This window comes from Leptodactylus fuscus, chromosome 6 (genome assembly GCF_031893055.1).
Source record: "Leptodactylus fuscus isolate aLepFus1 chromosome 6, aLepFus1.hap2, whole genome shotgun sequence".
Lineage (NCBI taxonomy): Eukaryota > Metazoa > Chordata > Amphibia > Anura > Leptodactylidae > Leptodactylus > Leptodactylus fuscus.
This window is the reverse complement of record NC_134270.1, coordinates 167189661-167204012: the sequence shown is the minus strand read 5'-3', so window position 1 is coordinate 167204012 and position 14352 is coordinate 167189661. Positions and strand designations below refer to the sequence as shown.

At 36.2% G+C, this 14352-nt stretch overlaps 1 protein-coding gene across 1 annotated transcript; it reads right to left on the bottom strand.

Annotated features, from left to right (window-relative positions):
- Positions 1–3219: 3219 nt before the first annotated feature.
- LOC142209828 (venom serine protease inhibitor-like) lies at positions 3220–10408 on the bottom strand. The gene is made up of 3 exons (XM_075278874.1): positions 10346–10408; positions 9027–9068; positions 3220–3610 (listed from the first exon to the last, which is right to left on the bottom strand). Exons 1-3 carry the CDS (start codon positions 10380–10382, stop codon positions 3255–3257), a joined length of 435 nt encoding a protein of 144 aa, XP_075134975.1. The 5' UTR covers positions 10383–10408; the 3' UTR covers positions 3220–3254.
- Between the last annotated feature and the right edge of the window lie 3944 nt (positions 10409–14352).

Below are 14352 nucleotides of genomic sequence, written 5' to 3'. Positions count from 1 at the left end.
CGGAGTTCTGCTAAAGCCTCTGATTGGCCTCAGCTGTCACGTGACCCAATCACTACCTTTGACATCACGGGTCCTCTTCCTGAGGCTGCTGATTGACCTCAGTTGTTGCGTGACCACTCAGACCAATCGGGAAGAGACCCGGGAGAATCTGGTGGAGCAGAGCAACTGGGACAGACGTTTCAACCAAGAAGGAGTAAGATAAGAGGGTAGCTCAGAACAGGCTGCGGTCAGGGCAGGAAGAGTTTATGTGCACCCATTGGTCAGGCAAGTAGACATGGTAGGCAGAACAGATCAAGAACAGGTCAGGAAGAGGCCAATGTCAGACAAGGTATCGGCAGAGTGTAGCACAGAAGACAAAGAAAAGGTCAGATATCAAGTCAAGTTCAAAAACAGTAGAAGATCAGAGTCAGGAACTTAAACTTGTAAGATAACTAGCAATCTACTGTAGAAACCTTTGCTCAGGCACCATACTGTCTGTAAGACTGATATAGTTAGTGGAGATTAGCTGAGGAAAACATTGCAGGTGCAGGTTTAAAGAAATAGAAAGGACTAGCACATGCTCCCTACAGACAGATAGAAGATTGGAACCCGAGCAATGAAGAGGACACAGAGCTCGGTGGGAACAATAAGTAAGTCGGCAGCCATCAGGAGGAATGGAACGTCAGTGCCCTGGAGCCACCAGTCCTATAGCATCTTACAGAATTCTTGAGAGAACTAAAGAATAAGCATCTTGTGGGTGAAACAACAGGTCCCATTTCCATTAGACTAATTTAGATCACTATAGGATGATATTTCATGCAGAATATGATTAATATAAAAATAAGAGCCAGGAAAACATTCGGCATGAAGACTGCTAAGCCCCTTTGCCCCTTCTCTGCCCTCATCTCAGTGGTAGTTCGGTTCCTAGATACTAATCTGCTGTTTGTTCACTATTTACACCAATCCAAATTTTGTAAGTACAGTAAACATTAGATCTTAACCAAAGCCACGGTTGTGAATTGGAGAGACATTCGCCCTGCTTTTATAGAGAGAGATTTTTTGGAGATTTTTTTTTTCCTATTGATGTAAAGAACAACATATAAGAATTATTATTGTCACTGTATAGAATCTTACTGCTCCTCCGCCGAATCCAAAACATTTCTTGAGAATTGCTCAATTTATTTATATTTATTTATAGATTTTTTTTTGTTTTTGCATTTTCCATCTACATGAAATGTATCTCGTTCCTTTTGTACTTACTTGTCTTTACTGCTCCTCTGCACTGACTGATCCTCTGCACTGACTGATCCTCTACACTGACTGCTCCTCTGCACTGACTGCTCCTCTGCACTGACTGCTCCTCTGCACTGACTGATCCTCTGCACTGACTGATCCTCGGCACTGACTACGGCTCCACCAAGGCTTATAGCTTCACCCACACCCGTGTAAATCACTCCCATCATGGTTTCATCCATTATATAACTCACAGGAGTGTCTATGATGGAGATACCAAAGCCAAGATGTTTATGATATGAAATAATATACAACAAAGAACACCTCCTTTGGTAGCACAAAATGGAAATTGTCTACAATATCCACAATACGTCTGTCTCTTCATGTCATCCCAGACAGACTGGATGATGTGGAGATCAGGGTTCTGTATACATCATCACTTCCAGGACTTCCCTTCCATAGGGTTCTCACATCAAATATGGATAGAAATTAGGTTTCAAATTGGACAAAAATAAACTATTAGCCCAGATATTTCTAAAAGCATTCTTACTGTTTAAAACTTTTGCACAAGACTGCAACTAAATGCCTTCAATCAGGAGACTCCCGTGTTCCTTACATATTTTGTTATTTCTTCACGTATGTTCCCTGATCTCGTTCACACCTTCTTGTGACACTTATAAAAGTGACAACATGTTCCTTGAACATTTTTTGGAGAAATAACCAGAATTATCAGATGTTTGTTGCACAAATGTTCTTTATTTCGTAATACAGTGAGCGGATATTGTTTTACCTTACACAATTTATTTTATATTGAATTTAATTTATTTATTTATTTTTTTAAGTCTCTTGACTAGTTATTACTTTTTAGTGTTTTTTTTTTTTTTTCACACCCTGCTGATACTTTTATTACTATACCCTCAAGAGTTTCCATCATGGGTCATCAGAACTCCAGAAGAGACCTGGGAGAAGTCGCCGGAACAAGAGAACATACACAGATGGTCACAGATATTTGAGGTTGTAGAGAGTCACAGAGTCCTTGATGCAAATAATAATAACTGAAGATGTCTTCTAATAGCAACAGGCTGAAGTGAGTGACCATAGAAAGGGCTCACACCCTAATCCTACACTTTGACAGCAAAGCTAGCTATTGTTGTGTGCACGTTGTAGACCACCGCCGCGCGTCAGACCAAGCTCAGGTTTACCAACCCTGGTCATGGACTTTTCCAGCTGAACTAACTGCTGATTCGGGATCTCCTCCACTGGGAGCGGCACTACCTCTGGGCTGTCCTATGTTCAGGTGCGGCTCCTCACAAGACCCGGATTTTGTTGCTCAAAGTAGCTCAGTCTGCCGTCCATGATCTTATAAAGAAGCTCGGTCTTCTGCTATGAACCCCAGACCGGTGGAGAGCTGTAGGGTGTTGCAGGAATTTGCAACCTGAAAGCTTACAGAAAGCAACAGAATTTTGGTTGTCACTTTGGATATGAATTGTGCAAAATAAATTGAGGATACAACCTCCATGGACCAAGTGATCCACCAGCTATGACCACACTACCTGAGTCCATAGAAGACAACAATTCCAGTTTTACATTTGTTTGGCCATAAAAATGATGAAAAGTAACAAGACAACTACATATCACAATCCAAATAACTTATCTTACCCGCTTGCACCCTGCAGGTCAGAAACCTTCTCCATTATCTGTCAAAAAAATAACCACAAACACTAAATAGAGCCCTACAAAATATAATCCAAGACACAAGGATATTCAGTGTCATCAAATGATCATCTCAGAGGAGGATTTTCCTACAGGGACATCTCCACATGAAGATCCATATAATGCCTGGACATAACCCTTACTTCTCCCAAGACCCCGATTATCTCCGGACAGACACAAGTACATAGAACATGACGAGACTCTTTTATTATTATTATATATATATTTTTTTTAAGAAACATAAAATCTAGACAAAGTGATAACAATACAAAGAGGTTACAAATATGGCCGTCAAGACGAGTTTCAGGAGTCTCCAGGGTTATGATCTCCTACTTTTTGGGACAGTCCTCCTCAAGGACACATTCATCCTTATCATCCAGATACACGTAGCCTTGTTTACAGGTGCAGCCCTCCCCTTTACACATTAAGATGCACATTTCGGGCTTAGAGCTGCAGGAGAAGGGGCATGCTGAAAGACATGTTGAGTACGTCTTGTTCCCGGTGCAGGACAGACATTTCTCCTTCTCTATACATGAATCACCCAGCAACACGTAACCTTCCTTACAGAAGCAGCCGGGGTTACACATCTTATTGCAAGCGGTTCCATTGGGGTGGGTACAGTTGGGTGGGCAGGAGGGCCCACATTCTTTAAATTCTTTATTAGGTCCACAGTCCTTGGGGGTGGCTGCAAAATTACAATAATATTAGAGGGGGAAGGAAGGAAGGAAGGAAGGAAGGAAGGAAGGAAGGAAGGAAGGAAGGAAGGAAGGAAGCCATATGAGGTGACATGATGGCTCAGTAGGTAAGATATAGCAACTCAGTAGTTATAGTGTCTCAGTGGGTAGATTGAGCTGCATGTAAAAATGAATAACCATTATGAATAATAATAAAATATGTTTTTTTTTTAAATTTGTGTTATTATTTTTATCATTAATATCATCTTTATTATTAATAATAATACCTATAATAACTTAATTTATTATTATTATTACAAAATATTAAGTTATTTAAGTAGGTATTATTAATAATAAAGATGATAATGACAAAAATTATAACAAATAAAAAAACATATTTTATTATTAATATTATTTATTATAATTATCTTATTTATTATAATAATGCTATTAATTTTTACATGTAGATCAATCAAATTATTATTATTATTATTATTATTATTATTATTAGTAGTAGTAGTAGTAGTAGTAGTAGTAGTAGTAGTATAAATTAAGCCATGATTTTTTTTTTCATTCTGAAGTCCATTAATTCACATTAATCTACAGGCTTTCTGCCCTCACTCTACATGTATTATTTTTCTCTACACTAGAGGGAGCAGTGACTCCATCATCTCAGCCATCCTACCAGCACTATGAATCCGGAGTAAGATTTCCTCCATAGTGATGTATTATCCTGTGAGAGTCAGTAGATGTCACTCTGCACGGCACAGCGTGCGTGACATCATAATCACACGACCCCAGGCAGCCAATGGGACTGATGTTTTAGTCATAGCTACAGGGGACAGAAAAAGAACTGGAAATGTAAAGACATTACAAATCCAACAAAGGCTCAAAAATAACTATAATTATTATATTACGTGTCTATAGTAATTTTTGGAATTGCAAATGATAACCCAATGCCTGTGTAATGTTTTGCTGCTTCTGTTAGGCCCGATTCACATCTGCACTCGGTTCATTCTATTCCTCTCTCTGCATAAAACCTGAACGCAGATGTGAACAGGGCCTTACTTGAATAGCATTGCTGCTGCAAGGGCTCCCCATCCACCCATCCAGCACCTGGGTCAGCAGTGCAAAGTGTAATAGACAGGAGGGTTATATTATATACTACTCACTGGTTATATTATATACTACTCACTGGTTATATTATATACTACACACTGGTTATATTATATTCTGCTCACTGGTTATAGTATATACTACTCACTGGTTATATTATATACTACTCACTGGTTATATTACATACTACTCACTGGTTATAGTATATATGACTCACTGGTTATATTATATACTACTCACTGGTTATAGTATATGCTACTCACTGGTTATATTATATACTACTTACTGGTTATATTATATACGACTCACTGGTTATATTATATACTACACACTGGTTATATTATGTATTACACACTGGATATATTATATACTACTCACTGGTTATAGTATATACTACTCACTGGTTATATTATATACTACACACTGGTTATATTATATTCTGCTCACTGGTTATAGTATATACTACTCACTGGTTATATTATATACTACTCACTGGTTATATTACATACTACTCACTGGTTATAGTATATATGACTCACTGGTTATATTATATACTACTCACTGGTTATAGTATATGCTACTCACTGGTTATATTATATACTACACACTGGTTATATTATGTATTACACACTGGATATATTATATACTACTCACTGGTTATAGTATATACTACTCACTGGTTATATTATATACTACACACTGGTTATATTATATTCTGCTCACTGGTTATAGTATATACTACTCACTGGTTATATTATATACTACTCACTGGTTATATTACATACTACTCACTGGTTATAGTATATATGACTCACTGGTTATATTATATACTACTCACTGGTTATAGTATATGCTACTCACTGGTTATATTATATACTACTCACTGGTTATATTATATACTACTCACTGGTTATATTATATACTACTCACTGGTTATATTATATACTACTCACTGGTTATAGTGTATACTACTCACTGGTTATATTATATACTACTCACTGGTTATATTATATTCTACACACTGGTTATATTATATACTACTCACTGGTTATATTATATACTTCTCACTGGTTATATTATATACTACTCACTGGTTATAGTGTATACTACTCACTGTTTATATTATATACTACTCACTGTTTATAGTATATATGACTCACTGGTTATATTATATGCTACTCACTGGTTATATTATATACTACTCACTGGTTATATTATATACTACTCACTGTTTATATTATATACTACTCACTGGTTATAGTATATATGACTCACTGGTTATATTATATACTACTCACTGGTTATATTATATACTACTCACTGGTTATAGTATATACTACTCACTGGCTATAGTATATACTACTCACTGGTTATATTATATACTATTCACTGGTTATAGTATATACTACTCACTGGTTGTATTATATTCTACTCACTGGTTATAGTGTATACTACTCACTGGTTATATTATATACTACACACTGATTATATTATATACTACACACTGGTTATATTATATACTACTCACTGGTTATATTATATACTACTCACTGGTTATATTACATACTACTCACTGGTTATATTACATACTACTCACTGGTTATAGTATATACTACCCACTGGTTATAGTATATACTACTCACTGGTTATATTATATACTACACACTGGTTATATTATATACTATTCACTGGTTATATTATATACTACTTACTGGTTATATTTTATACTACTCACTGGTTATAGTATATACTACTCACTGGTTATATTATATACTACTCACTGGTTATATTATATACTAATCACTGGTTATAGTGTATACTACTCACTGTTTATAGTATATATGACTCACTGGTTATATTTTATACTACTCACTGGTTATAGTATATACTACTCACTGGTTATATTATATACTACTCACTGTTTATATTATATACTACTCACTGTTTATAGTATATATGACTCACTGGTTATATTATATGCTACTCACTGGTTATATTATATACTACTCACTGGTTATATTATATACTACTCACTGTTTATATTATATACTACTCACTGGTTATAGTATATATGACTCACTGGTTATATTATATACTACTCACTGGTTATATTATATACTACTCACTGGTTATAGTATATACTACTCACTGGCTATAGTATATACTACTCACTGGTTATATTATATACTATTCACTGGTTATAGTATATACTACTCACTGGTTGTATTATATTCTACTCACTGGTTATAGTGTATACTACTCACTGGTTATATTATATACTACTCACTGGTTATATTATATACTACACACTGGTTATATTATATACTACTCACTGGTTATATTATATACTAATCACTGGTTATAGTGTATACTACTCACTGGTTATATTATATACTACTCACTGGTTATAGTGTATACTACTCACTGGTTATATTATATACTACTCACTGGTTATATTATATTCTACACACTGGTTATATTATATACTACTCACTGGTTATATTATATACTACTCACTGGTTATAGTATATACTACTCACTGGTTATATTATATACTACTCACTGGTTATAGTATATACTACTCACTGGTTATAGTATATACTACTCACTGGCTATATTATATACTACTCACTGGTTATATTACATACTACTCACTGGTTATAGTATATACTACTCACTGGTTATATTATATACTACTCACTGGTTATATTATATACTACTCACTGGTTCTATTATATACTACTCACTGGTTATAGTATATACTACTCACTGGTTATAGTGTATACTACTCACTGGTTATATTCCATACTACTCACTGGTTATATTATATACTACACACTGGTTATATTATACACTACTCACTGTTTATATTATATACTACTCACTGTTTATAGTATATCTGACTCACTGGTTATATTATATGCTATTCACTGGTTATAATATATACAACTCACTGGTTATATTATATACTACTCACTGTTTATATTATATACTACTCACTGGTTATAGTATATATGACTCACTGGTTATATTATATACTACTCACTGGTTATATTATATACTACTCACTGGTTCTATTATATACTACTCACTGGATATATTATATACTACTCACTGGTTATAGTGTATACTACTCACTGGTTATATTATATACTACGCACTGTTTATATTATATACTACTCACTGTTTATAGTATATATGACTCACTGGTTATATTATATGCTACTCACTGGTTATATTATATACTACTCACTGGTTATATTATATACTACTCACTGTTTATATTATATACTACTCACTGGTTATAGTATATATGACTCACTGGTTATATTATATACTACTCACTGGTTATATTATATACTACTCACTGGTTATAGTATATACTACTCACTGGCTATAGTATATACTACTCACTGGTTATATTATATACTATTCACTGGTTATAGTATATACTACTCACTGGTTGTATTATATTCTACTCACTGGTTATAGTGTATACTACTCACTGGTTATATTATATACTACACACTGGTTATATTATATACTACACACTGGTTATATTATATACTACTCACTGGTTATATTATATACTACTCACTGGTTATATTACATACTACTCACTGGTTATATTACATACTACTCACTGGTTATAGTATATACTACCCACTGGTTATAGTATATACTACTCACTGGTTATATTATATACTACACACTGGTTATATTATATACTATTCACTGGTTATATTATATACTACTTACTGGTTATATTTTATACTACTCACTGGTTATAGTATATACTACTCACTGGTTATATTATATACTACTCACTGGTTATATTATATACTACACACTGGTTATATTATATACTACTCACTGGTTATATTATATACTAATCACTGGTTATAGTGTATACTACTCACTGGTTATATTATATACTACTCACTGGTTATAGTGTATACTACTCACTGGTTATATTATATACTACTCACTGGTTATATTATATTCTACACACTGGTTATATTATATACTACTCACTGGTTATATTATATACTAATCACTGGTTATAGTGTATACTACTCACTGGTTATATTATATACTACTCACTGGTTATAGTGTATACTACTCACTGGTTATATTATATACTACTCACTGGTTATATTATATTCTACACACTGGTTATATTATATACTACTCACTGGTTATATTATATACTAATCACTGGTTATAGTGTATACTACTCACTGGTCATATTATATACTACTCACTGGTTATATTATATACTACTCACTGCTTATATTATATACTACTCACTGGTTCTTATATCTTGTGCACTGATCAGTATGAAGACGGCACCTGCAAAATACAAAGCAACAAAGACCATTATCCTGGGTTAATCCCTTGACATGTGAACAAATGTCAGGACATGTCTAATTGTTCTATACGGATATACATGTAAAGGTACAGACACACTAATAGCATGTAACAGTAAATATATCTGTATATAGTAGAAAGTTGGTTAAAAATGTTTCCTGCACTGCGTATCCTAGCAATATTATAAATGTGAAAGTTTGTGTGTTTGGATGTTTGGCCCATAGATAGTTTGTAACCTTAATTAGTTTTAAACATACCAGGAAAAGAAAATCAAATTTGTCTCAAAATTCTAACACAACAAGAGCTGTGAAGGTAGTCAGGGTGGAGCTCAGGGGGATCATCGACGCCAACAACACGCTCATTATATGGCTTCCCAAAGAGCTGCTGAGATGCCGGAACAATCACAGGCACAGCGTGAGGAACAACATCAGCAGCAGGACAGCTTGAGAGCTTCCGAAACGCCAGAACAGGCAAACCATCGACGGCAATAATTTGCTGAATATAGGCAGATCATCGACGCCAACAACACGCAGATGAAGTTGCGGGCAGAGGCTGCTAGTGTTATATACAAGCAGCAGCTACATCCAGGATTATCCTTATACTATAAGGTGCCCTGTGCAGAATATTCTGCTGCTATCCCTCTTCTCTGATATACTGTACAGTGTGTCATTACCATACAGTGTCTATCTATAGACGCCATTATATAGGCATATATAGATATAGCGATTCTACAAAGCTGCCTGTATAACAATCCTACTATGAAACCACTAGTATCAATGACATACAATTCCTAGTAATAATAATACAGCCATACAGTGACCCTATAACAGTGCCTAACATAAAATAAACTAACAATGATAAGCAATGTATACAAAAATAATACTGCCATACATGCATAACATAATCTAATAAAACATAATAAATAATGTATAAATAATCCCGCTATAAGGTGACCACATAATAGTCCAATACATGAAATAATCTGACAACAGTAATATACAATGTATAAATAATACCGCCATAAAGTGAAAATAAATTATACTGCTATACACAGACCACATACCAGTTCCATACTTAAAGTAATATAATAATAGTGATATATAATGTATAAATAATACTGCCATACAGGGACTAAACAACAGCTTCACATGTACCGCCATATAACAGTGATAAACAACACATACATTATACTGCTATACAAGTAATATTAAGATTTGTGGTGACACGCTAAAGGCTGCGTATATAATACTGCGACTCACATAGCGATGACAGCAGCAGCACGGAGATGGACTTCATGGTCTGTCTCGTTGTTTCACCTTTGTCCTGTAAAAGATCCGTAAAATCTGCTTATAACAATCTGTATGTTCAGGATCTCTTCTCACTATCACTAGACTGAGATCTGTCCTGAGCTAGACACATGTGGCGGGTGTGTGACAGTGTATCCGAGCTCTCTAATACAACACAATATATAGATGACAGGAATCGGCTCCTACCTGTGTGACCTGCCAGGTCTGCTCTCTGACCAATGTGGAGGGTAAGATTATATATAATAGGCGGTATGGGTGTGAACAGGTTGTACATCAATAATCTGTGCCAACTATGTGACGACACAAGTATAATAGCAATAAACAGAACGGAAATAAATACAGGTCACAATGTAGGAGGCGCTGACACCTGCACAGTCTATTGTGTGCACTCACTGACAACACAAGGAACACAACCACAAAGAAGTGACACATTGTTGCAAAACTCGTCCTGCTTCCATTATATCTATAGGGAAACCACTAGCATTTCCGGAAGGTGTCATTGACATGCTGGGATTTCCAACATTGCTACGGTCATTTTGATGAATTGCTGCCATCTATATTGTTCTGAGCTAGTTGTTAGGAGGTGTTGGGAGTAATGGCTGTGTGAGGGCAGACATGGAGAACAGGGACTGGATGGCATAGACCTGATACCATAGATAGATGGTATACACCCCTGTCTCTGCCTGAGCCATTTCCAGGCACTTAGAAGGAAATTTGGTGTCATGGCGCCCATTGTGTGACCGGCCATTGACAGCCACTCACTATGTCCTTAGTTCGCAGTCGTGTCATAAATGATGAAACCTGGACTGGAAATCTAGAACTACCTTTAGGAATGAATACAGGTTGTGTTTGGGTTCCGGGTTGGGTTCCAATATGGAGGCCTTGTGAGTGCGTCAATCCTGCCTTCATTGTGGAATGACACTAACAGCTCAGTGATATGTACAGGACATCCTATGGCCACATGTGGTGTCTCTCATGGCGGGATGGACAACTGGCATTTTTCAGTAGGATAATGCTCGCCCACGCACAGGAAGGATTTCTCAGGAATGTCTCTACCAATTATCACATTTCCTCCGTCTGCCCGGCAATCAGATTTATCAACAATTGAGCATTTATGGGAAACAGGGTACTAGAACCTTTGCCCAATTGTACAGTTTTCCCCATTAACCTTCACTGCTGGCTGTAGTATTGTGATATTGAGAAAGGTCCAGTAGTTTTAGGACTGAAATGGTGCAATGGAATAAAGCTTTAGCCATTTGAATCACATTTTTGGAGTCTTGCCCATTTTGTGCACTATATATATATATATATATATATATATATATATATATATATATATACACGTCAGTACAGTCACGCTGAGAAAGCTTCAGGCCAGTACAACAGCTCTTGCCTGTGTCTTATGCACTGTGTGTTACTATGTTATATCACGGATGTAACCTGCACACAATAGCGGCATTAATATCGGGCCAAATCTTGTACAAGACTTCTGGTTATCCTCAGGGCAGATCGCAGAGGTTGGTGCCAACAACGTCACCCAAAGAACAAATTACAAACTGGTTTGTGCTAGGAGGTAAATCACACTCTCGTATTTACAGAGAACGTTACAAGTGCAGCTGTGTATTGTATAACATTATGGCTGGTGTCATGGGGGCAGTATGGCCGTAGTTTAGGGACCAGGATGTTATTATTGGGGGCATTGGTGGTGATATTATACATGGGTGTATGCTGACCATGATACATATAACACACACTATTGGGTAAGCAGTATATAACATAACCCCATCCCCCAACCCTGTTTGTTTTTTGCATGATCATAGTCATTAGGAGTGTATATGGGGCACTAAGAGGGCGGCTAAATAGGGAGTCAGAAGTTTTGTTATATTTTAGGGGAGTGTAAAATACCGCACAGAATATGGAACGACAATATGCCAAAATATATTACAGAAAAAAGACATATATATATAAAATGAAATATTCCTGACACACAAGGTCACGTCCTCTACATAATCACCATGCGTGCGGTGCAGTTTCCCAATATCTCAGGTACGTTCTTCTTGCCAAAGACACTTCTCAGTAATTATGTCGGTCATTATCATTATTCCTTGACGTTACTCAATGTCCTCATATGTAAATTTCTTTATTGTCTTACGTTTTCTTTATGCAAATGTATTTCATAATCGGAAAGTCGCCTGACAAAGAGGAAACAATTGGAAGCGCCTTGATCGTCATCTGAGGAGAGGCTGATGGTGACAGGCTACACTTTCCTCAGCCTTAGGGTTTCCTTACCAATGTCTATGTAAAACTAGGACAATGAAATGGACAAAAGTGACTATTAAAATTAGTTTCACCAGGGCCCTTACTAATATCATCGAGGTGTCATTGATACCACTCATCATTCTTGGTGGTACCTTGCTCCAGGTACGTTTGGGATCTTGTATGATGGAATCATGGCGGCATCATGAATAGAGACATCTACCCAACCTTGAGCTTTACAAGTGTAGAGAATGCATAGTGAATCTTTACATTGACCTTTAGGGTCCCCTTTGCTTAGTGGACCTTGAAATCTGTAAATCTTTGCCTAAGGCCAGATCAGACTCTCCTTAATATCACTGGAAGCATAATAGACACGCCAAGTTTCTTTTCAATAAAAGAGGCCAAACATTCAGATCTACACACCCTTTAAACTCAAGACCAAGGGACTCCAATTCCTTTTCTTGGAGTAAACTACTGCCATATAGGTGGTGACTAGAGATGAGCGAATAGTATTCGATAGAGTAGGTATTTGATCGAATACTACGGTATTCAAAATACTTGTACTCTGTCGAATACCACAGGATAAACATAAAAGGAGTTTACCACGTGGTATTCGACCGAGTACCAGTATTTTGAATACCGTAGTATTCGATCAAATACCTACTTGATCGAATACTACTCGCTCATCTCTAGTGGTGACCTATCTCTCTTGGAACAAAATAATAGCTTATGTTGAAATTCACTAACCCCACCTTGATCTTCCCCAACCTCAACCAAGAGAGAGTTGAGAGGCCACAATTCTGATATAGATGGTCTGACATTCCTACCTACGTTCTAAGGTCAGTCTATTCGTTTAGACATTTATGACTCTCCTTGTACTGTATGTCTAAAGAAGTACAATGCAAGAAGAATCATATATTGTCTGCTGCTGCTTCGGTAGAATTTTTGTGCTCAAAACATTCCATAGAATCTCATCTATAACATGGGTAAAGGAGACTCAGACAAAAGATTTTGTCTATACATAATACTAATGCTGAGATACTTTGATGCCATGTCTTCAGAAAACTAGGTAACCTTAGAGAGCTAAGATCTCCTGATACAACCCATGTAGCTTGTTATACATATATAGCCTTACTTTTTGGGGTGACTCTATATCTAGCAGTGCTTCATTCTTCAATTAGACCTACTACTCTATGGTAAACCAATCTTATGTTTTTTCCCAAATATTTCAGTTCTTTAATGTCTTAAATTCCCAAATGTCCTTATGTTCTATATGGGTATAATATGCACCTTGAGGTCTAGGTCTCCTGACAATTTCCTTTGGTAAAACCTACAATATATCTGATATAAACCCTTAATACAATTTTAAAAAATTAATGGAAGTCCTTATGTTACTTGTCCCATTTTCCATACAGAATAAAGAATAGGCAAAGCTAATATTAATTGGGTTGTCCAGTTTCTAGACCTGGGTCCTCCGATGACAAGCTCAACTTGTGGTTGTCCAGCTGTTGTAGATGTATGGCTTCCATCATGCGGTGCTAAGGATTGTGGTTTTGTATGAGATTGAGAGCCACAGGTTGGGGATTGCTACTCAAGGAACATTACTGACTCCATTGGGCACCATGCCATCTCCTGTTTCCCTTGCACTGTTACTGTCGAGCGCTAGTCCTCAATTTAGGATTGAGAACTTCAATTTCCATGTT

Bases quoted from the DNA above. Each gene is read 5' to 3' on its own strand.
- LOC142209828 (XM_075278874.1), bottom strand. From the start codon at position 10,382: ATGAAGTCCATCTCCGTGCTGCTGCTGTCATCGCTAT. The intron at 9,069-10,345 runs GTGAGTCGCAGT...TGTATTTTGCAG, and splicing joins GCTGCTGCTGTCATCGCTAT to GTGCCGTCTTCATACTGATC. The intron at 3,611-9,026 runs GTGAGTAGTATA...GTAATTTTGCAG, and splicing joins TGCACAAGATATAAGAACCA to CCACCCCCAAGGACTGTGGA.